General features: G+C 41.8%; 1 protein-coding gene across 1 annotated transcript in view; it reads left to right on the plus strand.

Annotated features, from left to right (window-relative positions):
- The first annotated feature begins 19,836 nt into the window (after nt 1-19,836).
- Nucleotides 19,837-27,795, plus strand: part of F13a1 (coagulation factor XIII A chain) — a 172,512-nt gene continuing 164,553 nt past the window's right edge. Inside the window, exons 1-2 of the mRNA XM_070024633.1 lie at nt 19,837-19,902; nt 22,388-22,535. Coding sequence (XP_069880734.1) covers nt 22,406-22,535 — 130 coding nt within the window. The 5' untranslated portion in view covers nt 19,837-19,902; nt 22,388-22,405. The remainder of the gene's footprint in view (nt 19,903-22,387; nt 22,536-27,795) is intronic.

Consider the following 27,795-nt stretch of genomic DNA (forward strand, 5'->3'; position numbering starts at 1 on the left):
GTGGCCTACTTGAGGTGGACCCAGGATTCTGAGGCAGACCAAGACCAGGAAATACTGAGGGATATGTGGCGAAATGGGCAAAGAAGTGACTATTGTACTCAAAAATGTCGATTTTTAATAGATAAAGCAGTAAATTGAAATGAATAACAAGCAAGATCAGAAGTTTTACACTGTTCTAAGAACGCTATATATCGATGATGATCCTAACAGTGTTCTTACAGGTAAGGAACTGAACTTGCACACTATTACAAACACCACACTCTTACTACAAGCATGCCAACAATTGTTTCTTGAAGAAAACTGGCCTTTGTTCAAAGAAATTCATGCTTTCTTTTCTTTTCTTTTTTTTTTTTTGGGTCCGGTCGTGGGGCCTGAACTCTGGGCCTGGGTACTGTCCCTCAGCTCTTCAGCTCGAGGCCAGTGCTCTACCACTTGAGCCACAGCGCCACTTCCGGCTTTTTCTTTTTTGCTTATGTGGTGCTGAGGAATCAAACCCAGGGCCTCAGGCATGCAAGGCAAGCGCTCTACCACTGAGCCACTTTCCCAGCCCTCATGCTTTCTTTATTGGGGAAGTCTAGACAGAAAAAAAGTCAGCTAATGAACTTAAAATCTGGATCCCAGTTTGAGTATCACTGGACTAGAAAACCACTGATGTCATTGAACTTAAACACTAATAGTTTTGGTCCTGAAATCTGGCAAGTCTGCATTGGCATTTTGGATGTTTCCCAGATGGATATTTCTGAGGAAACTGCTTCATCTGGTCGTGGAGCTAACCATGCTGATATCTCATCAGGTTGTGAAGACTGAAGAGAAATAATTTCTTAGATAATTGGCTAAGTAAGCTGTAAGCAGTCAGCAAGTGTAAGTTTCTGATATTTGTATTTATCTGTGTGTTGCACATGTACTGAGGGTATGCTTTATCTTAAGCCTTGTGCTAATTATTAGACACCAAGAATGGAGTGTAGTTTCTGTGCATAATACTTTTTAGCTAAAACTGCATTTGAGAGTCTAGATCAAATGAACATATTGAGGGCAATCACCCTTAGGATTTCCATTTTAGCACACGGAAGAAAACAACCACATGAGTGAACATTCTAGAACAATAAATGGAAACTACAAATGACTTCACCAGAAGCAACAGGAAACCTCCAGTCCTGCTTGTGGCTGAAGTTCTAGGAAGCATCTAACTAAAAGTCCAGTGAAGGCTGGGCTTATTGCTGACTTAATCTCGTGCTTCTGGGTCCATGTTTTCTGGGTCTTTGACTCAGATTTTCTCAAAACGTTGGTTTCACCTCTACAGAGTGATAAAAATCATGATAACATTTCAGAATTCACATTGAAAACCCAAGTTCAGAGAAAGAAAAACTGCTTCTAGGGTTTTTCTAAGAAAACAAGAATGGAACTTCCTAAATGGACTCCTTGTTTTCAGCATTCTTGACCTAGATCACATTCCCACTTCTGAACAAATGACCAGAAAAGGAAACCTGTGCCCCCCACCTCCGGCCTAGGTAGGAGATGAAAGGAGAAAGCAATGGTGCTCCCAATAGATGTGAGGAATAAATTTCAGCAAAATCCTCCAGGAATTCCAGAGGAAAGAATCCCCATGTTACATGTTAGTCTTTGAAAAACTTTCAGCGATGATCACCTATTCCAACTGCTTATAGAAAAAAGAATTTAACCAAAAAATCAATTGCGCTTGCCAAATTTGCAGTCAACATAGCACAGCTGCGATTCTATTATTATTTTAAATCCAGTTTACTTCCAGCACTAGCCCATTTTGTTTTCCATCCTAACTAATAAAAACAAAAACAGCATATGATTCTTATCGCTTTTCCATTGCTTGGGGAGCCCAGCAGCTGCTTGGTAACATAACACATACCGAGGAGAATGGTAAGAACCATTTATTTGCTATAACTCGTTTATACCCTCCACTTCCTTCTGAGAGTATAGATTTGCCTCTTAATATTCTGGTATTGTGTAGATGTTCTTCTCAAATGGATAATACTTTATATTATAAACTGCTGTGTTTTATTGAACCAAGATTGTGGATGTATTGTACAGCCTAGTTGGGCAGAACTTTACAATGAGTATAAAGTAACTCATATTTGTAATCCAAGATTATCAGGAGGCTAAGATCTGAAGATCATACTTCAAAGCCAGCCCAGGCAGATAAATCCAAGAGACTATCTCAAATTAACCAGCAAAAACCCAAAGTGGAGGTGTGGCTCAAGTGTTAAAGCAACAGCCTTGAGCAAAAAGCCTAGCTAGCTTACAAGATGCTGAATTCAAGTCCCAGTACTGTCACACATTAAAAAAAAAAAAAAGTGTTGTTGTCGTTTAAATAGGGATACAGGTAAACCCATTGCAACAATGAGACGTACAAGTCATATGTCGAAAACGAACTTTACAACTTTGGTAGGGGGGGAGGAGGGTTGGGTGGGGGGGTCGAGGGAGGATGGGATGGGAAGGGGAAACAAAGGAAGAGGCTACAATGCTTGACAAGAAATGTACTCACTATCTTGCCCATGTAATTGTAACCCCTCTGTACAGTATTTTCACAATAAAAAGAAAGAAAAAAAGTGTTGTTTATTTTTTACTTAATGAACTATTTCATTATGACTGGAATGGCCCTTAGTGTTTATCTACACATACTGAAGTTTTACACATAAGTATTCTAAAAGTAGACACATAGTTGAGTGCACTTCTTTTTTTTGTCCTGATCCCTGCAACAATTTTCTGGACAGAAGAGGTTAGTGGGAACCGTTGCAGTGTCCTGCTGTTCTAGCAATTTCATCCTGAATGTAAAGCTTTAGTATCAACACTTTAATATGAAAAATCAGGCCAGGGTGGTTTCATGTGGCCCAGGTCTCTTCCATGCTGTAAAATACCTGATGTTTTATTATTACTATAGGAAGATACAGAAGACTTGTAAGAACCATAGACTCTCCTCAAATTCTAAGAGACTTTGTTTCCATTGAAAAATAATCCTGATGTTTCAATGATGTGCCTAGCCTGTTTGTATTTCTAGCACAAAAGCTAAATTTTCCTTCTTATGATCTTGGTTTCCACCCCTACCTTCTAGGGGAACAAGCACCACTTCTAAATATTTGATGAGCAAAGAAAAGTGATTAACCCTGCACACTGCACTAACCATGGATTGACTCTTAGTTGGAGGCATTTCTGTTCCAAGAATGTCAAAACTAGTGAACTTTTGGATATCAGTTTTTTTCTCTATAGGTCCATGGTGTGGGTAGGAGAAGCTGAGCTGATATCATCCAGCCTTCTTCTCATACCAATTCATCAATTGCTTCATACTGACTTGAGTTTTGTGTACATGTTCTCTGTCTTTTAATTCAGAGTCTAGCTCAGAGTGTAGGACATTGTTATGAAGAATAAGCTTTGTGATTCATTACCAGCTCTCTTGAATGCAAAACTTCATACTGAAAAAGAAAAAAAGAAAATTCTTTAGAAAATTGAATTTGAATTTTCTGAATTTTTGTCAGCTTTGTTGTATGGGAAGTTAGACTATTGAAGCCCATTTTAACAATAATTGTGATATTAATTTTTCACACCTGTCCATGAGCAAATTTGAGACTGAGGGAACAAAAGTTGTTCTACTAATTTCCAGGATCAGGTCACCTGCTGAAATCAAAGGAGATTTGAGACTGAGGATAGTGGCATATATCTGCAATCCTAGGTATTTGGCAGATGCAGATTATGAGGATTATGGTCTTAGGCTAGCCTACCCAGAAAGATAGAAAAATTGCATTTCAAGAAATAAACCAGGTGTAGTGATAGATTTCCATAATCCCAGGTGTGAGAGAGGCTTACATTGGAGTATCAAAGTTTGAGGCTAGCCTAGGGCAAAAACTTGAGATCAAATCCAAAAAATAGCTGAAGAGCTGGCAGCTTGGCTTAAGTGTTAGATAGCTTGGCTAGAATGTGCATTGCCCTGAGTTCACTCTAGTACTGCTAAGACATACATGCATACAAAATACATACATAGACATAGACACATATATCATATATAAATATATGGAATTCGAACAGAGTAGGTGATTAACTTGAAGCATTAATATTACTCCTGATTTTATGTAATTATTTTTGTAAAAGCTTTTAGTTGTTAATGGATACATGGGAAGAAAAGTCTATCAGCTTATCTATGGACAGTTTGTATTTTTTATTATCTTTATTATTTCTTTATTATCTTTCCTTAACCCTGGCTTTGATATATGACATACAAGACATCAGTTTTATTCTGTTTTATTAAAAACCTTTGAAATTTCCACTTCTTGTTTAAGTTTTATGCTTCGAAGACTAATCACTCACTAGTTGGATATGAGATGCTGGTTCTCTTGGTCCTCACTGTGGCTGGATAAGGATTTCTTTCCTTTGTTTACTGGAGCTGGGGTTTTGGTTTTGGATCTGGTCACTCCATTAGCCTCCACAGGTATCTCTGGCCAAGCTCAAGGGCAGCCATGACAGCCTTGAGCTGGTCCTCATGAAGTGAGTTGGGCTCTGAAAGTCGTAATACAGACTGATATGGTATGGCTCTGTCTTGCTGTCCCCTTAATTATAAACTTTGAACCTGATATTGGTTCTTGTTCAAAAAAAATGGTGGGACAAAGAGTGAACAAATGAAGCAGTAATACTCACTAGACACTATGTTGAAAATGAACTATAAAACTTTGTGGGTGGGGAATGGGCGGGAAAAACTGAGAAATAGCAAGGTAAGATGTAAAATTGTCCAAAAAACAATAAAGTACTCTTTATCTGACTTATGTATCATAACAATAAATAATTTTAGAAAAAAGAACAAAATCAATTGTACCAATAAGTCTCCAAACAAAATTTAGCAGAATCATCAAACACATGGCCCAGGCATAAGACCCACTCACAGGTGTGCTTTATTTGGCCAGAAGTGTGTTTGAGTACATCTGGAAAAGCCATTGATCATAGGCTTTGAGTATGAAGTTTTGCCACGACACTGGTCCTAACTCAGAATACATGAATATCATTGATACTCCCTAATTGGTTGAATGAGATTGCTGTGCCTGGCTTTTACTATTCAGTTATTTTAAGTAGTTGTACAAAAGAATTGCCATTTAACAAAGCAGTTTATAAATACAATGCATCTTGATCAATGTCACCCCTTTCAACATTCTCATACCTCCCTTCTCTACCTACCTCTTACCTCACTCTTTGTAATTTTGTAGAATATGCATTCATTCTTGACTGCATTCTCTGCCTCTTCCAATTTTATCTTGTTCCAATTTTATCATTTCATTTTCCCTCCTTCACTTGTTTCCTTCCTTCTTCCTTCTTTCTTTCCTTCCTTCATTCTTCCCTCGTTATTTTCTGTCTCTTTCTTCCCTTCTCCCCTCCTCTCTCCCTCTCTCCCTTACTATGTCATCTTTTGTGCAACAAACACAAAGAAAAACTTTCTGCCCAGAGAAAAATGCATGTTCTTAAACATATCCAACATATCTAAAGTCACCTAGCCATCTTAGCTATTGGGTCAGCTGTTTAGTTTCTTTTATAATGGCTCCAAAGTTCAATAAGTCCAAAGATGCTGGTAATTTTCTTACTGTATATTGTTATAATGTTTTCCTGTAAGTCATCATTTTTGCTACTGTTGCATTGTGTATTGTTAGTATTGATCATCTTTTACTATGCCCCACTACTAAGTTAAACTTCATCATAGGTACATATGCATAGGAAAAAGCACTACTACATGTAGGGTTTGATGTTTTTCTCAATTGTAGTCATCCACTAGAGGCCTATCAACACATTTTTCTCAGATGAGGAAGGACTACTGTACACAGATGGACAGTAGATAGATCATATGTAAAAATACAACTCTGGCCAGGCACCTACAGCTCACGGCTATAATCCTAGCTGTTCAGAATGCTGAGATCTGAGGAGTGCCATTCAAAAACAGCCTACGCAGTAAGGTCCATGAGACTCTTATCTCCAATTAACTTTTTTAAAAAGCCAGAAGTGAAGCTAGGGTTCAAGTGGTAAAGTGCTAGCCTTGAGCAAAACCTTCTCAGGGACAGTGCCCAGGCCCTGAGTTAAAGCTCCAGGACTGGTACATGCATGCATGTACATGTGCACGTGTGTGTGCACGCATGCACATGCACACATACACACACACACACACACACACACACACACACACACACACACACACACACACAGAACTCTGGTTCACAATCTGTAACAACCTGTCCATAAAACCAACCTATTAGCCAAGCACTGATAGCTCATATCTGTAATCCTAGCTGCTCAGGAGCTGAGATCTGAGGATCCTGATTCAAAGCCAGCCAGGCATGAAAGTCTGTGAGATTCTTATCTCCTCTAAACTACCAAAAATCCAGAAGTTGAAATGTGGCTCAAGTGGCAGAGTATTAGCCTTGAATAAAAGAAGCTCAGGAACAATGCCTTGAGTTCAAGCCTCAGGACCAGCACCCAAATCAAACAAACAAAAACCCCACAAAACAACAACAACAAAATCCAACCCATTATTTATGTAATCAATCAGGAAGCCAGTATACTATCTACACTAGTTTGATTAGTATCTGATTATTGGAATCTGATTATTAGCATTATCAGATTAATGTCTCCCTTAATATCTCAAGGAGCCAAATTTGAAAAATAAAAAAACCTCTGCAACAATGTTTCAAAATGGCTGGGATTTAATTACTAGCATTTTTAATGACATCTTTAATCTGTGTTCAATAAGAAAGAGCCATATAAACACCCCTAAGTGAGGTCCTGCTTCTAGTTAGCTACCCCTTGTTTCTCTGTGGCAACAGCATCTCATCTGGAGTATACTTGCAATGATCCATCCCTATTGTCCACTGTGAAGTTTCCCCTGTTCTGAGTGCCTTTGAGTCTCTGCCAAATTTCTAGACACAGCAGTGGCTATAGCAAGCTTGAAGAAAATAGGCAGCTGACTCCCATTTGACTGGTCTCCTTTATTTCAGCAGAAATGATTCTGTGCAACACTTATCCTACCAGTTTTCAGTACAGTTTCTTTATCTGGCCCTTTGTTCTTTCCTTCCAGAAGACTGTTTCCTTTCTCCATTACCTGTTCACTTCTTGTCTTTTTTTTCATATCCCTGCACTTCCAAATACAGCTAATCTGATACATTCAGACCACAGTGTCCTCATTGGCTGCTAAATGCCATTGGCATTTGCTATCTCTGGAATGCATCTGGAGATTGGAAGCTTGGGATTATAGCTACGGTTGCTTTGTTATTTAATTTACATGTGTTCTAATATCTTCCCACAAAATGGACAATTTTTTAGAGACTCTTGACAGTAGGACTGCCACAATGGACTGACTATGGAGGCAGTATCAGGATTCTCTTGGGTATGTTCAGAAATGGAAATGGATTGGCCCTCGCTCCAATCTCTCTAATCAAAGTGCCCAGCAATCTTTCTGCACACTGCCCCCCACAGCCTCTGGCAGTGTCCTGAGTTCCTAGGAAGTGTTCAGTGAATATTTTCAGCATACAATTGATTGGTTCCCTTTGAATGAAGCAAAGCTTCAAATAAAAGTGCTGCCTTTCTTCTTGAAGGGCTGAATAAACACAACTGAAGGAATCTTCCTCTGGCTGAAGAACACACAAAGGCAGCTCCATCCCAGCATTCAGTGGAGACTTCAAGGAGTACATATTGTTAGGCCTGTAAAGATGAGTTAAATACCAGCAAGTCCACCGATGTAACAATAGTGCCAAAGATACCTACAAGATGGCCAGTTTTGCAGAATAAAAGAGGGTGATGGTGACAATAAGGGCAGATTCCTAACACGAGACTGTATTAAAAGTCACACACCACTTAGTAAATGTAGCTTCAGGTACCTTCAGTTTCCTAAGAGAAAAGCTAACAAAAACCCAAGATCCTGTCCTTATATGAAACAGTCAGAAGACCAGAATACTGGTCCAGCTCATCTTTCTTGCTCCCCAAACATAACTATATGTATGTGCAGAAGATGGGCTTGTGAACAGTAGAAACCAATTGGAGAAGTCAAAAATACAAAGTTATATTTGGGGGGAGTCTTGCAACAGGTTCATGCAGTGTGTGTAACTAGCAATCACTGTTGAAAGAAAAATCTGCTGCAATAAGCAGATTCTGTCTACCTCTATTGGTGTCACTTTAAGGAAGTAGGACAGATGACCAGAATTTCTTCTTCTTCTCTTCCTTCTCCTTCTTCTCCTCCTCCTTCAAAAAAAAAACATGGAGTTGGCAAGAATAAGATATCTGAAATTAGAGAAAGAGATGTCAGCATTTGCCTTCCAGGACCAGAGATCTCTGACCACTGGAAAATTTGTGAGCTCTGATGTATTTTTATTCCATGTTATCTTCTGAATAGTCTATGGGGCCCATTGGAATCAAAGTCACTCACTGGCTTTACTAAAGTATCCAGAGGTGATCTGAAACCAGAACCAGATCCAGGGTGCAGTAGCTGAATTCGACAGGCTTCCTTGGGCTAAATTAGCCCAAGGACCCTCACCACATACATATGCGAAGAGCACACAATTAAAGCAGACTTCATCTCTCTTCAGTAGGCCTTATTTCTGCTGCCCAGATCCCAGATTCTTTTCTTAAAAATTTTATTATTATAAAGATGATGTAGAAAGGCCAAAAATCTTTTTAATAATTCTACCAAAATTGTGAAATAGAGCCTGTGTTTTGTGAATAGCAAATCTATGGATGCACATTTCTCATTGATGTGTGAAAAACTGATCATACAACACAAAGATGACCAGGGATACTTAGTCCAATAATATTTTCATTTTCCTTTCAGAGGAAAATCATGATTAAAATTCCACACTGAGATGCAAATCTACCTGCAGTTGAGAAGGCTAGTAAATACATTACCACCAACCTTAAAATGTGACTCTTATCCTGGAACCATCTTAGCAATTAGACACGACAGTGCAGAATAAAGAACTAAGAGCCAATTATGGGTCCCCTGGGCCCTAGTGGGATTTCATAAAACATTAATGCTGAGTGAAAGAGAAACCAGCTGAACTATAGCTGGCAAACTCGTAGAATGCACTTTGATCGCCAAGATCCAGCAACAAAGAGCATTTTCCATTATCATTTGTTAGGTGGCAAAGTTCTACTGTCTAATTTCCTATTCATACTGAAAAGCATTTTTAGATGAGAGAAGATGTGATAGGAAGTGAGGTCTGGAATTAGGACGATAGTTGGCCATTATATTGTGAATAAATGGGTGGTTCTAATATACTTTGGGTATGTCCAGAGGACATGAGCAAAACTCCACAAGGCCAAGACATTCTTGTTTTCTGTCGGTTGTGGGGCCTGAACTCTGGGCCTGGGCGCTGTCCAGCTCTGCAGCTCAAAGCTAGTGCTCTGCCACTTGAGCCACAGCACCACTTCCAGCTTTTTCTGCTTATGTTGTGCTGAGAAACAAACCCACCACTGAGCCACCTTCCCATCCCACAGCCAAGACATTTGAAAGCACTCTTGGGGTTAGAAATATGAAGAATTTGGGAATCCCAGGATGGATAATAAATATTGCTTCTCTTTCACTAATACACTAAGAGTTGACTGTAACTCAGAAAAGACAACTCCCTTGCTTCCCATTGAATAGCCTAAGACATAGCAGATTACCTGGTGTGTCCAAAAGTACAATAAAAAGTAGTCTATTGACAAAGAATTGTGTTATCATCCATAGGTCTGGCCTCCATTAGGTACAGCCTAGCCACCCTTCCACCTTGTCTCCCACTCACTACACTTAAAAATACTTAGGCTCCCTAACCATGAAATCAACCAACCTCCAACCAAAAGTATACCTAGCAGTATATCTATAGGGATCATGTGCAGTCTTTTTCCTTCTTATTTTTCTGTAAATAACACAATGACAACTATTTAAATAAAAATGGGTATTATAAGTAATCTACAGATGATTTAAAGTATACTAGAGGATGTATGTATATTCTGTGCCATTTTATATGAGGGACTTGAGCAATGAGTTTTGGTGTGTGCAACGTCCTAGAGTCAAGGCCCTGAAAATACCACAAGACCACTGTATATGTGCATATATATACATATCTGCTTTATGTATTTGTGAACATACATAATTTATATGCATATAAATATAGCTATGCATCTTATAAACTCCTATTTGATAAAAGCATTGTTCTCTATATGAAAAATATATCCTGTTGTACTACATATTCCAAGTAGATAGAAAAAACTATTTAGATTTTAAAATCTCATACAATGGGATGTTATGTAAACTACTATTCATGGCTACTGAAAGAAACCATTCCATGTTGATTTTTAGGTTGATTTAATTTGCATGATTTTGTTCAGTTAGGACAAATTTATTTCCATTTTCCTGTAGTATTGCTTTTCAGTTTCTCTGTCTTGTCATTGAGATCTTGTCTAAAGACAATAAGATCATTGTCTGAAGACAATGCAGATGAGCAAAGAGAGCTGGTGAAGTATGTGCGTGTATGTGGAGGGTATTAGGTAGATTTACTACCACTCATGGACACTGAGATTTGTGTCAGGATTCCCAAGATCTGCCTCAGAAAGAGCTTATTCCAGAATGACAGTAGCTAGCAAGCAAGGCATAAAAGTGTCCCCAGATACTGGGACCTGCCCTCTAATCATTTCAGGCTTACTTCAGATTGACCAGATAGACATAAAAGCCAGGCAGTAAATAACATTTTCAAAGGAGCATAGGGAAGAGAAAAACCCTGGGAATTGGAGTTGGAACTGAAACTGCTTAGTGTTTAGTTGTGTGGGTAATATTGGGCACATTCCACCTAACTAAGGTTTACTCTGTCTGAATTATGGTGTATTGTGCATGCTATGTATGAATAAAACATCGCAATGCTTAGTGGGTACCCCTTTCATGTGATTCTCAGCCTTGGAATCCCAAATGTAAAGTGAAGGATGACCATTTATGGCAGGAAATGAAACAACAACAACAAAAACCACTGGACACATGACCCACTGGAAGATCTTACTTCCTATTCTTGCTAGATGACCCCTTTTGTTCTCACTCATATGAGGGATTTCACTGAATTTAATTCAGTAGTCAATAGACACACATATTGTATGCCAGATTCAGTCTACATAAAGGTATTTGTCATGAAAGCAAACGTGAAACATTTTGAAATCTATGAAATCATGGAAACAGTTGTTTAGCTTTTAATGTACTTCCCTCTTCTTAGATTATATACCTTAAAGATAGATGCCCTATCTTAGTAATCACACCATCCACCAATAATACATAATTCAATACATACTTACTGGACTAACATGTTTCTATCTATTGCTATGTAACAAAATACCACAAAACTTAAGTAATTTAGAATAACAACCAATTGATTTCATTGCTCATAATTCTGATTTTGTCAGGGCTCAGCCTGGCAATTTTTCTCTGCTCAATGTACCATCAGCTACAACTTTTTGACTGAGGTTAAGGGACCCACTTCCACAATGGCTTTTCCATGGCTCACTGATTCCAAGTCAGTGAGGGTGGTTAAAATCAGGCTCAGGAAGGATGTGGACAAGTGGGTTTTTCTTTCTGTATGTGGTATCAGGGTCTCAACCTCTCCCCATATTCCTCCTCTGTCAGCTGGGCTCCAGCAGTAAGGCTAAGACCTCTTAATGTTTGTTTGGGGTTCTGTAAAAAGCATCTTCAGCTGGGATCTAGCCTAGTGTCACATCCACTGAACTCCACCGGTTAAACCAAAGCACCCCTGTGTGGGAGACCACATTAATACCAGAAGGCATAGATAATTGAGTCAGCCTAGAAATCTAGCTAATGTAGAGTGAATTCATGAACATAGAAAACCCTTTAGGCTTAGCAGTGAATTTTAGAACCAGTGGGGGAAAATGTACTGTATACCCGTGTACCTAGACAGAAGGATAAAATGATGTCCTAGGACGTAGACAACAAGCAAAAACATTATAGAGAAATATATGGACACACATCAGTGTCAGTGATGTTACACAGCTAAGCTTATAAAACATTATTAGTTCTATTCCTCTATATGGGAAGTTTTAATGGGCTTTATTAGCAAGAAAGGATTTTAATAATCAAGGAAAATTGAATGTAATAAGCCATGATGACTAGAGGACTTTTTAAGGGGAAAGGTTCTGGACCATTATCACATATAGAATACAGAAGTAGAATGGTTATTCAATCCTCCTACTATGATTTCTTGTTTTCTTGGTCATCTGTGCTATTAAAAACATAGACAAGTAACAATGTTTGACAGGAAATGTACTCAATATCTTACTCATGTAACTGTAACCCCCTGCACAGCATCATTACAATAAAATAAAATTTAAAAAAATAGACAAGAGACACTCTTATATGTCACAGTATATGAATTTATTAATTGAAGCAAAAAACTATTTTTCTGTAAGTTAAAATATGTTGCAGTAGATTATGATATGTGTCCATATGGTATAGCTAGTCTGCAGGTGCTGTTTAACCAGACATTGTTGGTATCATGAGGAGTGAGATGAAATACTAAGTAACACATCCATAGGAAGGGCTCTGGCTCAGTCATCTGAAACTTGAATGCAGAAATTGCAGAGTGAGCATCAAAGAATAGAGAACTTGCCCAGCTCTTTGGCTGTGTCTTAATGCCACACATGTCATTATGCAATGGCCTTTGGCTTGTTTTGGAAATGCGTAGATCATTATCCACAAGTTCTGCTGTGGAGAAGGCCCTACAGAACATCATGTCCCTTCCAATTCTTTCAGTTCAGCCTTGCTGGAAAGCTCCTTCTCCAGTTTCCAATTTTCACTATTGGTCTCTTCCCTTGCTGTCTGGAGACCACCACTGGGCTGCTGCTCCTCTTCCCAGCACTGCTTGGAGAAGTGACTGCCATAAACGGTTTCCTCCACTTGCTGCCCATGGGCCTCATTAGAAGAGTTTGGTTAGATGCCCAGGCAGACCAGCCCAGGGGGCTTCCAAGGCGACCAGCCACTATGTGACAGCTGGTCCATTCACTTGGCATAGTTCATCCACCATCCTTCTCAACCCATCCTCCCCTGACAGCATCCTTATGGAGCTTCAAAGGGAATGCTTCTTAATTCATTTAAGTTAGAAATCTACCAGTTGAATGTTTGTACACACAATGGCAACCAATTAGAAATCTAACCTCATGGACAAGTATGAGTTGCAGATGACACTCCCAAGACTTCTGGACTGAAAACTCCTATAGTAGATACCAAGGATGACTGTCCCTCTTTCCCCCAAAAAATATCTGAAATGCTTGACAGGTTAGTCATTTCTCAGATATGAGATGATATCAATGAAAATACCATTAGGACAAGTCGTAAGGTTCATCCAGGATGCGTGGGGTTGTTCAGCTCACAAAGAGCACTGCTGTGAAGTTATTTAGAGCTAATTTCGTGCCCAGGACTGCACAGTGTTTTATGGGCATACCCTATCTGTGTAGCAAACACCATTGTGACCACCCTTTTACAGATCAGCTTAAGTAGCTCCAGGTCACATAGGTGGTAGGTGAGAAAGCCTGGATTCTAACTCCAGCTGTTATGTCACCTTTGGGAAGACACCAAAGCTTCCATCAAACATGTACACACATGTGCACACAAACACATGACTAGTCAGTACACTGGATATGTTGGTGATGGTTTGTACACATCTCCATTATCTGGTCTCAGTTACAGTTTACAATTGTTATTCCTTTTAATTGGTGCATTTGTAATAAACTCAGGAGTTACTGCTAGTTTGTTTTAGCTGATCATTGTGTTTGTGCACACTGCTTTCTTTTTTTCTTTTTTTGTCATCGTGGGGCTTGAACTCTGGGCCTGAGGGCTGTCCCTCAACTCTTCAGCCCAAGGCTAGCGCTTGAGCCACAGCTCCACTTCCGGATTTCTAGTGGTTTATCGGAGATAAGGGTCTCAGGACTTTCCTGCCCAGGCTGGCTTTTAACCGTGATTCTCAGATCTCAGCCTCCTGAGTTGTTAGGATTACAGTGTGAGCCACCAGTGTCCGGCAAACTGCTTTCTTTTTTAGTTTTTTATTATTGTATACTTCCTGTCCTGCAAATGAGATATGGGTACTGGGAGTGATGGGGGAGTCTTGCTTCATTTCAGGGGCCAATAGAGTTAGAGCATTTACTGCAAAAGAAATGAAATAAACAGAACCCAGCAGCCAGACCCATGGGACTATGTCCCATAATGCTGAGGCCAATGGTAACATCCTGTGGGAATCTCTCACTCTGGATGTAGTGTTTTACCTAAGGATCTCTTCTCTTCAACTTTAATTCTTATCTGTATATGGTCCATTTCTAATTCACCTTTGTCATGTTTTGAGTCAGAAAATCTTTTGAAGTCTCTTTAAACTTTAAAGTCCCCTCAGGACTCTGAAGTAGTCAGGAATCAATGGAAAGGGGGCTCTGGACCTTGCCTCCTTGCTTCTTTGTCCTTTTCTGGGCCCTGTACCTTAATCACATGCACTGCATACACACACACACACACACACACACACACACACACACACACACACACACACAGATATGCACCTCCTCCCACATAGACTATATACTTACAAGCACAGTTAGACACACACATTCACATGTGGTTACTTAAAAGGTATTTTACAAGATGGAAACATTCTGGAAGTTTATTGCACAATAGCATGAATGAATACCCTCTAGGCTATTGAATTGTACACTTAAAAACAGTTAAGATGGGAGGGGATAACAAAGTTCAACAAGAATTATACTCATCTCCTTACTTATGTAAGTGTAACCTCTCTGTACATCACCTTTACAATAAAATTTTTTTACAAGTAAACAATAAAATAAATAAAATAAAATAAAAGTGAAGTAAAAAGTTTCTTTATTGAAGCTTTGTTTTAGATCTTGCATGGACTTCTTCCTTGATTTGATTTTCAGTGTTCTCTCTCAAATCCTTCAGCTGAGTGGCTATATTTTCCTTGGACTCCCTTTCCTTCTGTTGGAATTCATTCAGTTTTCTGCTTGTAGATTTCATGAGTTCCTTTATTAATTTTTGGTTAGTCTCATCATGCTCATGAATATAATCCCACCCCTGGGATTATATAAAGACCACAAACAATACTGCACTAAAGCTACCAGCACAACTATGTTCATTGCAGCATTATTTACCATTTACATCACTTTAAAAGTGATGTGCTAGCTCTATTCTGGACTGTAGGTCTTTGGGACCAGAGTCTAGCTGCAGCTACTAGCTTTCCAATAAAGACTCCCAATTCAACCTCTCAAAATGTGTCTTCTCCATATCAGGTCAATCAAGTTACCTTACAACACCTGTAAGGACTGAACTTCAGTTTCCTGCCAGACAGGGACTTGGTGCAGAGATCCGGGTCCTGCCACATAACCTCAGCCCTTAATCTCTGATAACAGCAACTATTTTGTTGTTAATTGTGGACTTGACTAATTTTCCTCTGTGTGGCTTTTTGTCTCTGCTACCTCCTTTGTAACAAATTCCCCCATGTCACATTTCTTCTGTCAAATTTCATCTGTAAAAGAACATCTAAGAGCCAGGCTCTGGTGGCTCTCGCCTGTAATCCTAGCTACTCAGGGGGCTGAGATCTGAGGATCACGGTTCAAAAGCCAGCCCACGCAGGAAAGTCCATGAGACTCTTATCTCCAATAAACCACTCAGAAAACTGGAAGTGGTGCTGTGGCTCAAATGGTAGAGCGCTAGCCTTGAGCTGAAGAGCTGAGGGACATCGTTCAAGCCCAGAGTTCAAGCCCCATGACAAACAATAAAACAAAACAAAATGAAACAAAAAACAACAAATACTATCTAAGCTGGATGCTAGTGGCTTACACCTGTAATCCTAGCTACTCAGTAGACTGAAATCTGAAGGTTGAGGTTCAAAGCCAGCCCAGGCAGGAAAGTCTATGAGACTCTCATCTCCAATAAGCCACCAGAAAACTGGAAGTGGTGCTAAGGCTCAAGTGGTAGAGTGCTAGCCTTGAGCTGAAGAGTGCCCAGGCCCAGAGCTCAAGCTCCATGACTGACAAAAAAAAAAAAAAGAATATCTAAAGTAGATTTTGTCTTCCTAATTTGATCTATCCTGCTACATTCCTTGAATTCCTCCACTGTGCCTCCTTCCTGTTCTGAGAAGGGCATTCAAATACAAATAATACCTTTCATCCTTAGGGAGCTCAGAGTTTATGCACCCAGGTTGCTTCAGCAGAAGTGACACCTTCTGCAAAGCTCAAGCTGGGTTATAGGCCCAGGAACCTTTGTTGTGAACTCTAAGCCACTGGAACATGAAGCAGTGCTCTCTAGGATAAATGGGCTTCAACCATGTGCTAGGGGCTTGATGTTGCTGACTATCCTATTAAGCACGAGGAAAAGTATAGCATTTATAATAGTACTGGATGAATGGTTAGGTGAAAGCTAATCTGAATCTACTAGACCATCAGTGAGTCTCAGATGAAAAGTGGCACTGTGTTGGTACTTAGGAGGGTGAGAGGTCTGCCCTGAATGCACAGCTCAGCAGGACATTGGCATCTCTGTTGACATCTAATCTAAAAGAAAAAGTTTGTTTCTCAAACCCTACACTGGTGAGAGCAACTAGGAGGCCTTGTTACTCAGGCCTGACCCTGACGTTGGTGGGAGAACTATCAGAACATAATGATACCTTTGCTAGGAACTTTGGCCTCAACAAAGACTATGAAAAGAATGGGCTTTAGGGAGTTGAATGGTCATCCATCTACCTTTGAGAATCTCTAGTGTGTGTGTCTATATCCTAGTCATCTGGTAAGGGTATAGCCAAGAAACAAGAAGTAACCTTGAAGCACCAGGAGCCCTATAACAAGGCAACCCCTTGCAGAGCATCAAAGTAGTGTAGGCTAGACTCTAGAGAGTCAACAGGAAATAATCTTGTGGCAAGAGGAGGAGTGCAGTGGGTTTCTGACAGGAAGCTCAGACTAAGAGGTTTACTATGGCTGGAACAGGGTCCAAGAGGGGCTGGAGAGCGAGGCAGAGTGGCCAGAGAGCATGAAGGAGATAGGGCTTGTAAGGCGCAGTGAAAGGTATCTGCCCCATGGTTCAGGCAGAAAAGAGTTTATTGGAGGGAGAGTAAATGGCTGGACTGCATGAGATGGAGGCATGCAGGGAGACAGGAGAAAAACAGGGAAAGGGAGAGGGGAAGAGAACTGGGCAGGATTTACGGTTGAGTGGGATTATATAAGGAAAGGTGGGAGATGGGACTACAGCGGCTGCGGAAGTGATCTCAGAGCCTGGGGAACCTCTCACTGTCGGAAGGAGGTGTGAGCTGGGCAGTTCTGGAGGTGACCTCAGCAGATGAGGAAGTGACCCCAGAGTCTGGGGTCCTTTGCTAACCTCACAGTCAGGTGATTGACAGTCAGATGATTACTGGTTTCAGGCAGATCATTTCTGGTGAGGGGCTACCTGACGTTTTTCAAGAAGAGGAAGGCGGGAGGTACTGTTCTCACAGGCTGACCTAATAAGGCTGGACAGCCAAGCAGGGTTGAGCTTGTGCGGGCCCTTGTCGGTTGATGTTTGGAGTTCACCTTAAAAGCAAAGCTAAATGGCCACAGAAGAGCTTTGGGTACAACATTTCAGCCCCATAAAGCACATGGTGAGTGACTGCCTTGTAGAGAAGGGATTAGGTGGGGGTAAGTAGGTAGGTTCAAGAGTAGTTACAGGGGTAGTATGGGAAACATTTAATAAAGGGTTGTATTTCAGGATGGCAGGAGAGGAGAAGGAAGTGTTGAGACTGATGTGTCTGGCCTGGTAATCACATCCACAGATACAGAGAACGTCTGAGATGCATCTGGTTTTCAGGGACAACTGTCCATTCCATTTGGAGATGATGAGTAGGACTATTACTTGATCATGCCAAGTGAATACAACCAGCAGGCTGCCACCTCAAGTAATCTACAGATCTGGAAAAGACCATGGATAGAGATCCAGATGTGGGAAGCATAAGGATGTAGATGGACATGGAAGACCATCAGAATTGCTGAGATGACTAAGGCAGTGTGCTACTCTGGAGGCAACGGCTGAATGTACGTGGTGCCACTGAGGCCACGGGGAAAGATCTTTAAGGAGAGAGTGGACAATGGACTTTAATGCTTCCCAAAGATAAAATAAATGAGGACTGAATCTTGTCCTGTTTCTTGAGCACAAATCACAAGAGACTGTTGGGGTGAGGATGTCGTTTGTTCCTTTCAATCTTGTTTGACCTTTGGTTCTCATGCTACAGTGCTGAGAGGAAATGGAACTTTTAGGACATGATTGCATTGTTAAAGGGGACAAATGTAGTTCTCACTGGGCTAGGTTAGTTGCCATAAGAGTGGTATTATTTAAAAAAAATAAATTGAGGCCACCTATACTTCCTAACTTCCAGGAGCATGAATTAAATAAATCATTTTCCTTGAAAATTTTCCACTCTCATGCATTTTTATCACAATAAAATGGACTAAGACAGGACCTTGACCTACAGTTTCAGTAGAATGATCAATGTAGAGGCCAGATGGCCAGGGCTGGGTGACAGAGGGGAGCAGGGAGAAGGAGTAATAGCTGCAGGGGCCCAAGTTGAAGGAAGGCTTTAAAAAATATTGAAGAACTTGACTAGAAGTTGTGTCAATGCTGGCAGGAAGCAGCTATGAGGCAACAGCAGCTTGGAGATAGAGAGAAGACTGGATAAGTAAGACAACAAAGCCCTGCAAAGGAGGTGACATGAAACAGGGAAAGGGATGCAGAGCACTTGGTTTGGACATGTAGTGAGTAGAGGGAGATGTTTCCACTTTAGCCTCTTGAAGAAAATGGAAAATTAGGTGAAGTGGCAGACAAGTTCATAGATTTGGTTGAAAAGAATTTCTAACCAGAGCACTCTGTCTCTCTCTCTCTCTCGCTCTCTCTCTGTCTTTATCCCTCTCCCCCTCTTCCCCTCTTCCTCTCCTTTGCTCTCTGAAATTTGTAGATAAAATGGCAAGAGCAGACATTTTAAAACAGAATAGAAGCTTAGAAATAACTAGGACTAGAAATAGGGATAGAGACACAAAGACTGAAATAAAATTATGGAAAATTTTAGGAAGAAAATGTTCTTCTCTTTTTCTCTATTTTTTTTCTCCTTTTTTTGAAGCTACACCACGGTGGTTTTCAGGGAGAAAAACAAAGTGTTATTTTCTCATTTGTGTGGCACTCTTCAAGTATTTACTCATGGCTCCCTAGGGCTGCATGGACTGACATCTCAGTTCTGCAGGAAGTTTTGTGGTTTGCTGATGGCTGAGGCTCACTGGATGATTCAAGAAGACAGCCTTATTTGCACAAGAAGGACACACTGCTCTCCCTTTATGCATGATCACCACTGTTTTGTGACCTGTCTGCCAGAGGTCAGACCCACCTTTCTGCCAAGTACACCAGCCAACCTGAGTGGCAAAGCATGCTTTGTGAAGGGCCCTGCTGGTGCTTGGCAAAGGAGAGGAGGGGCACTGGCTGGCACTTCAGAGCCATTTGCCTGTCACTCCCAGCAGCCATGGGAGAAGAGGGGAAGCAGAACTGGGGAGTGGGATGGTAGGGAGATGGAAGAACAGGAAATTGGGAGCCAGAGAGGTAGGGGAGATGGGGAGGAAGGAACTTATTCCCAAATAACAGGCAGAGCAGGGCAGCCCAAGTAAATGGAAACTCCTAGAAGCTACTCTGCTGGCTCCAGCTGTCAAGAAGTGGGAGGAGAAAACCTCATGGGATGGGGAAGAGGGTGGGAGCAGCTAGAAAGTTATTTAAATTGAGCCAACCTTTGGGTCCTTTTTCATGTATCCTTTTAAGGAAGTACCCAGCTGCCCAGAGCTAGCAGCCAGACTCACAGGGTGCATCTATCACCCCAGAAGTGCAGGCAGGTAAGCCAGCACCCATAGCCCTGAAGCTGTCCCTTTCTTGCCTGCTGCACCTCCATTTCTGTGCAGACGCTTGGATGGGTGCTCTGGGGCTGGGAGTGGAGTGTGTGTGTGTATGTGTGTGTGTGTGTGTGTGTGTGTGTGTGTGTGTGTGTGTGTGTGTGTGTGTGTGTGTGTGTGTGTGTGTGCCAGTACTGCGGGCTTGAACTCACTGGCTACTCTCACTTGGCTTTTTGTACTCAAGGCTGGTGCTCTCCCACTTGAACCACAGCCCCACTTCTAGTTTTTAATTCCAGCATGTTCAATTCCAGCTCTTCATACCTGGCTTGGAATAGATCAGCTCAGCTCTTTTATCCTTAATTAACTTATTATTACTAGTATTATTGTTATTATTATTATTATTATTATTATTATTATTATTATTGCTAGTCCTGGGGCTTGATCTCAGGGCCTGGGCTCTGTCTCTGAGCCTCTCTGTGCTCAAGGCTAATGCTCTATCACTTGAGCCACAGCTCCACTTCTGGCTTTTTCAGAGTAGCTTCTTAGAGATAAGAGTCACATGGACTTTCCTACCTAGGCTGGCTTCAAACCATGATCATCAGATCTCAGCCTCCTGGTTAGCTAGGATTACAGGCATGAACTACTGGCACGCGGCTTAATTTATTTATTTGTGAACTCAGAATCTCATGCTTTCTCTTGGCTTTTTTTAAAAAGCTCTATCTCTGATTCACACATCTACTTCTAGCTTTTTGCTAAACAGAGAAAGAAGACTCCTAGACTTTTCTGCCGAGGCTGGCTTTGTACTGTGATCCTTAGATCTCAGTTTCCTGAGTAGCTGGGATGACAGGTCACTTCTAAGGAGGACTTCTGTTAGGGACTCCATGAAGGCACTGCTTCTTAAGGCTATCAAATGGGAATGAAGTAGCAGGTTTCTCTCCCAAAGTACAAGTTCCCTTTCCTTAGGAAAGCAGACTGCAGGGATTGGGAAACACGGTGGATTGGGGCAGGTGCTAAGATGGAACCCAGCATTCTCCTAGCCCATCGCCTCCTGCATCCCATTCCCTTCTCCAAGGCAGGAGTTGACCTCGAACCCCTCCTGTTCCTCTTCCCCCAGACCAACCCAGAGAGGCAGTTTCTGTCCATCTGCATTCACTCAACCATGCCTGCAGCCACCCTCTCTGGCTAGATTCTGAGTCTCCCCAGTTCTCCACCTGTTTTCTTTCCCAACAAGCTGCTTAGCAGCTTTGAGCTATTTTTTTCCCCAAACCCTACCCACCCTAGGTATCCTGCAGGATGTTTGGGCTACTTTGTACCCAAAGACTTCCTTTTCCTACATCTCTTCCTTCACTAAAATCTTTTCTCTCGCCTCCCTTCCTGACTTGGCTTAACCTGGCTGAGTGTGTATATGTATTTATGAATACCAGTTAATATCTTATCCTTCCAAGACCAGGTGCTCCTCTTGTCCTCAGTCTTGTTCCATCACTCCATGTGTTTCTGGAACCATCCAATTTAGCTGATTCTACAAGGGCACCTCTTCTTCTTCTTGGTGGGCATGCTGGGTTGAAAACAGCTAAGTTTCCAGAAATCACAACTAGGTGATGTAGGTGAAACAAAGTCCTCATTCATTTAGCCAGTTGGTCAACAAAGTACTTACTGGCCACCGATGGTAAGGGAGTGGTGTTTAGACTGATTCAGTGACTGCACAAACTCCAGATGGGGAAAAGGGTAGCACTTCTGACTAAATAGGCTAGAGGACAGTGTGTGACAGGCCTGGACCCCCATCCCATGCACCTAATCTCTCCCTCTCCCAAATGCCCTTCACCAGGTGCAAATTCCAACGCAATTCACATCTTTTACACCCAACTTGATTTACTTACGATTCATGTCAGACTCCTCTCTCCTCTACCATAAACAATGTGCAGAAATGCCACCTTGGTCTCTCATGTATCTATTCAAGTACCTATATCAGCGCCTGGAGTGTAGTAGGTGCTCAATAAATACTGCTTTCATTAGATAGCAAATGTGAACACTTTGGAGAACCATCTATCTGGACATGACTGAGTGAGTTTAACCTTCAGAGAGATTTAGGTAATACAGATCTTCATGAGATGGGAACTGGTACACAAAAATGACAATATTTCCTTAGAACAAATAGGGACAGGAAAATCTTTAGAACAAATAGGGACAGGAAAATCCCACTTTCTGAAAATCTTTGAAAATTTTAATTTCTTCAAATAAAATCTCTCTCCTGCTTGCCCTATGTTTTGACAAACACAAAGTCTACCCAAGATCCTTGGGGAATAATACTCCATCGCGAATCCTCGGTAATGCTGCTTCTCAGGGTTTATTTATACGAACTCAAAATGTGTTGCTTGAGTACTATCCTACACAGATATGTCTGCTTCTCTGTTTTTGAATCCCGGTTTCAAATGAAACTCATTTCCCATTCCTTTCCCCTATCTTCCTCTCTCTTTCCTATACCTCCAAGGACCTTGAAAAGCTGACAATGTCAGATACTACCAGCACCACCTTCGGGGGCAGAAGAGCAGTCCCACTCAACAACTCCAATGCAGCTGAAGCCAAACTTCCCACTGAGGAGCTGGTGGGCTTGGTGCCCCGGGGCGTCAACTTGCAAGGTAGGAGTTTACCACTGCTCCCAGGCTCAACCCAGGCAGCTTCTGGGAACATCCTGTCTCCTTTGAGCAACTTCTTCCTCCTTTTCCTCTCCTTCCTTCCTTCCTCCCTCCCTTCCTTCCTTCCTTCCTCCCTTCCTTCCTCCCTCCCTTCCTCCCTTCCTTCCTCCCTCCCTTCCTCCCTCCCTTCCTTCCTCCCTTCCTCCCTTCCTTCCTTCCTTCCTTCCTTCCTCCCTCCCTTCCTTCCTTCTTTCCTTCCTTCCTTCCTTCCCTCCTTCCTTCCTTCCTTCCCCTTCCTCCCTCCCTTCCTTCCTCCCTCCCTTCCTCCCTCCCTTCCTCCCTCCCTTCCTCCCTTCCTTCCTCCCTCCCTTCCTCCCTCCCTTCCTCCCTCCCTTCCTTCCTCCCTTCCTCCCTCCCTTCCTCCCTCCCTTCCTTCCTCCCTCCCTTCCTTCCTTCTTTCCTTCCTTCCTTCCTTCCTCCCTCCCTTCCTCCCTTCCTTCCTCCCTCCCTTCCTCCCTTCCTTCCTCCCTCCCTTCCTCCCTCCCTTCCTTCCTCCCTTCCTCCCTCCCTTCCTCCCTCCCTTCCTCTCTTCCTCCCTCCCTTCCTCCCTTCTTTCCTCCCTTCCCTCCTTCCTTCCTTCCTTCCTTCATCCTTCCTTCCTTCCTTCCTTCCTTCCTTCCTTCCTTCCTTCCTTCCTTTCTTCCTTCCTTTTCTTCCTTCCTTCCTTCCTTCCTTCCTTCCTTCCTTCCTTCCTTCCTTCCTTCCTTCCTTCCTTCCTTCCTTCCTTTCTTTCTTTCTTTCTTTCTTTCTTTCTTTCTTTCTTTCTTTCTTTCTTTCTTTCCTTTCTTGTACTGGGGCTTGAATTCAAGGCCCAGGTACTGTACCTGGGGGGAGGAGGGGAGTCGGTCATGGGACTTGAATTCTGGGCTTGAACATTGTCCCTCAGCTCTTCAGCCCAAGGCAAGTGCTCTACCACTTGAACCACAGCGCCACTTCCGGATTTCTAGTGGTTTATTGAAATAAGAGTCTGATGGCCTTTCCTGCCCAGGCTGGCTTTGAACCATGATCCTCAGATCTCAGCCTCCTGAGTAGCTAGGATTATAGGTGTGAGCCACCAGCACCCAGCTAATGTACCTCAGCTTTTTTACTCAAGGCTGGTGCTCTATGACTTGAGCCACACTTCCACTTTTGGAATGTTTTTTGGCTGGTTAATTGGAGATAAGAAACTTTTAGGCTGGGGTTGGCTTGGAGCTTAAGTCCTCCGACTCCTGAGTAGCTAGGATTACAGGCTTAAGCCACCAGCACCCAGCCTTGATTGTTTTTTGGTTTTAAAAATAAACCTCTTTTGAGGTTTTTGTAGCTCACCAGAGACCCAGATCCTTATCTTAGTTCTGCCAGGTACAGATCTTGCAAGTGACTTGGTGAAGTCACTTTGTCTTTCTACTTTCAACTATCCCCTCACCAAAATAAATATGCTGGGTTTATTGAGGCTTTTTGCAGCCCTACTGTTCTATGCTTTTGAGAATGCTCTCTAGCTGGAAGATTCCACTTCCAAAATATTGTGGCTGTATTTGATTGTCTGGCTTGCACCTCCTTTCTTCTCCCTCCTCCCTCTATGGCTGTGAATTTCAGAGCTGGTGAGAAGTGCCAGATTGTGACAGTAATAGAGATGGAAGTCCTCGATTTGTCTCTAGAGCAGCCCAGAGAGCCGGCAAAGCATGCGGCTTCCTCGGCCTCTTGCCTCTGCCTAGTCCTCTGGGACCTGCTCTGGGTATAGCAGCCAGCAGCTGACCTCTTCTCAGTCCTGTCAGCTGTGACAGGGCCCAGGTGCCAGTGCTGGCTTCGTGATACAAGCGCCATTCCCTTGAGCCACAACAGGGACATTCAGACTCATGTCCCTGAATGGCATCTAGGTACTTTTTGTAACATCATTTTTGCATGAAAACCCAGGTTTGCACCTGAAGGTTCTCTGAGCTACATTTCATCCAGACAAGGGAAAGGTAAGCAACCATTTTTCTGGGATGGGTGAACTCAGTCAACCCTAGGGCTGTGTGCTTAAGTGTCCCTGTCAGGAAGAGAGTACTTGACAGCCTCTGGTGGATACAGGACCCCCAGAGGCAAAGAGAAAGGATAGTATGGATTCCTAACACATCCAAAGAGCAAGAGAATGGGCCAAATGTTACAGGTGGGATGGTTTGTGTTCTGATCCCATTGAGGTGATTGGAGATCAAATTGTAAAATCAGAAAGTTAGCACCAGGTACCATGCAAGTTTGAACATGGGTTCACAGACCACAAGGGCATCCCCAGTTAAGTGCACAGTTAAGTATAGCATAATTTGAGGAGCCAAGACACATTCATTCTGAATTAAGTCTCCCAGCTGAGTGCCCCATTCTAAATCCCACCATGATGCCATCACACTGAATTAAAAGAGACATGGGAATCAGATCATCTCAGTCACCATGTTACAGGTTAGGCAACAGAGGTCCAAAGCATGGAGTTCCTATCACTCCTTCACTGCCCAGAATGGAAGTCTTTGTTTTTGTTGTTTGTGGGTTTTTTTTTTTTACATTTTTAAAGAATACAAATAAAACAGGAAAGCCTGAAGCTCTCTAACTATCAAGCAGATCACCTTGGGGCATTCTGTTTGCTAGCAGAGTTCCTGTCTGTTAGAGAAGATGTTGGGCCCTGGGAAAGGGGACCTAGCATTGGAGGAAGGAGACAAGAAAAAGATAAAGTGCAAAGCACATAGTTACCTTTACCAGGATCAGTAAGGAAGCATGTGATCCTAAACACAGGCAATGTGGAAGATCTCTGCCTATGAGGCAAAAGAGCTTCTTGTTCTACAATAGCAAACAAGACATCTGAGTGTCCCAAACCTCAGTTTCTCCATCAGCAAAATGGAAGCAATGTTTACTTAGTAAGTTTTCTAGCAGATCAGATGACAGTGCTTTGGAGGACATCTAACCCACAGCACTTGACCAATAATGCCCACTGAGTTGGAGTGTGCAAATAACTTTTAGCCCTGCACACCAAGATTATCGCTGACCGTTGAGCTAGTGAATACCTGATGGTACAGGAGATGGGTGAAAACTGTAGCCTCTGTAAATCAAAAATCTGAACAAAATGTAGGCAATAAGACTTCAAAATTGTCAGAGAATTTGAGTGGCTCTGTTACTCCTAAAAAAATCTTAGATTATTGGTTTCTTTGTTTCAGAAGCAGATGAAGGGAATAACTAAATTATTGGGAAAACTGGCTATTATTTACTTGGTAGTCATGTGTCTATGGCCCTTCCTACACTCTTGGATATTTGTGAGAGGCCTTTCCACAGGAAAGGGAGGGTCTAATAGCTATTTATATAATCATTTCAATGAAGAAAAACAGTCACTTGAAAATTAAATGAGTCATCCTCCACTGTGTCTTTGTATCACTGGTAATATCAAGTTCCAGATTTCAAAGGCACGCACTCAGTATTTCTCACATAGATAAGTGCTAGATCTAAAAGAATGGGGGCTCCGAACCTAACTAAAACAAAAATCCTGGAGAACAAAAATACCAGAGTACAAGCTTTCCCAATAAGGAAACTATTCCTCACAGTTCAGATTTCTGTTTAATTCTACAAAAGGCAGGTTTTCTGTCACTAAATATATCCATTTTCCCCTACGTCACCTCTGCTGAAGGACTAATGCTAGGAAGGAATAATTCCAAGTGGTTCTAATGCCATCTTCCTGCAGTTCACCCAAGTTGCCACCAGTGGCCTCCAGAATACTCCTATCTCCCTAATCCTCAACAACTGCTATTGGCCTTGGACTAAAAAGCCAGCCCTCTGCCCCGCCCTTTCATCTTGTTAAATGGTGGTCTTGCCTTTCAAAATGCTGACCTTGTGAAACTGGCTGAGAAGCTCAGAGAGGCTAGAGAAAAGAAAGAAAAAAAGAAAAAGTTAGGCTTTTCACTTTCATTTGCTCTGTAGTCAGAAATCCTATTGTCTATGAAGTTTACAATCTATCCCAATGCATATACTTTAGCTGTGAATATTTGACTAAGGACATTTCATTAGAGTGAAATTATTTCATTTCAGTTGGTGTTTCTAAAATATCTCTCTACAGTTTTCTTGTGACGAAAACTATAAAGTGCCAGAAAATAACTTATGTTCTTGGGCTGATTTGACTGTTAAAAACAATAGGTTATCATTGATGACAGTAAGGAGAATATTTATTTGGCAGGTCTAATGCATTCAGTGCACTCAATTCCAACAAGAAAACAAGCCTGGTTCTAGGGAAAAAAATCACATGGCGTGAGATCTAGTAGCTTTCAGGACAAAGGGGTCTGTTGCCCTGCTGAGACTCTTCTCTCTTCCTTTCTTCTTTGTCAGAAGTAAATCAACCAATCAACCAGTGAGGGATCAACTTCTCTTTGGGCACAATGAAGTCCCTCAGTTCCAGGTTATTGAAAAAGTGAGAGACATGGAATGCATGGGTTAGAAACAATGCTACTCAGCCCTTCACTCCGTTCAGGATAAACATGCCCTGGTTGTCAGCTGTATGTCAGGAGCTATTCCAGACTCCTTCTGGGGACACCAAAGTGACTAAGTCACTTCCTTACCACAGCAGCTCCCAGGTTAATAGAACAATATAGTTCAGTGCAATAAATACTGTACTGGAAATGTATGTAAATACATACATTATCAATGTATGGTGACTGGGGATGAGGTTGAGAAAATGCTTCATAATGGAAGGATAGCTGAGGTGGGCCGAAGAATACTCCAGATAAAGGAGTGCATGAGAGGCCTTTTCAACACAAAGAACAGTGTATGTCAATTAGTGAACAGAGACCAGAGGACAACAAAGAGGAGATAAGATCGAGGATGAGCAAGAATCACACTATCTCGGGCACTTTTATTTTGATGATAGTGGGAGAATTGTGGAGGGCATTATATTTTGTAAAGTTAAATGCAGTGATGAGAAAAAGAGAGAAGATACTGCAGGCTAGAGAACAGATGAACCCGAGAGATTGTATTTCCTGGAGAAGGCATGAGTTTCCTTTCTCTTGTAGCTCACTCTGGACAGCTAGCTGAGGATTTCTTAAGTATTTTGAAGTATAGGACATCTTCATAGCAACAGTTGAAAATTTAACTGCTAAAGAAAATATCTTTAATTGTTCTAACGATGTTACATTAAGATTTCAGGTATCGAAAAGAAATGGGAGGGGGAAAAAAACCTTTTTCCTGTTATTCTTTTCTCCATAAACAGACCTACTTTTACTCA

Source organism: Dipodomys merriami, unplaced genomic scaffold, assembly GCF_024711535.1.
Source record: "Dipodomys merriami isolate MVZ:Mamm:240054 unplaced genomic scaffold, mDipMer1.0.p SCAF_16, whole genome shotgun sequence".
NCBI lineage: Eukaryota > Metazoa > Chordata > Mammalia > Rodentia > Heteromyidae > Dipodomys > Dipodomys merriami.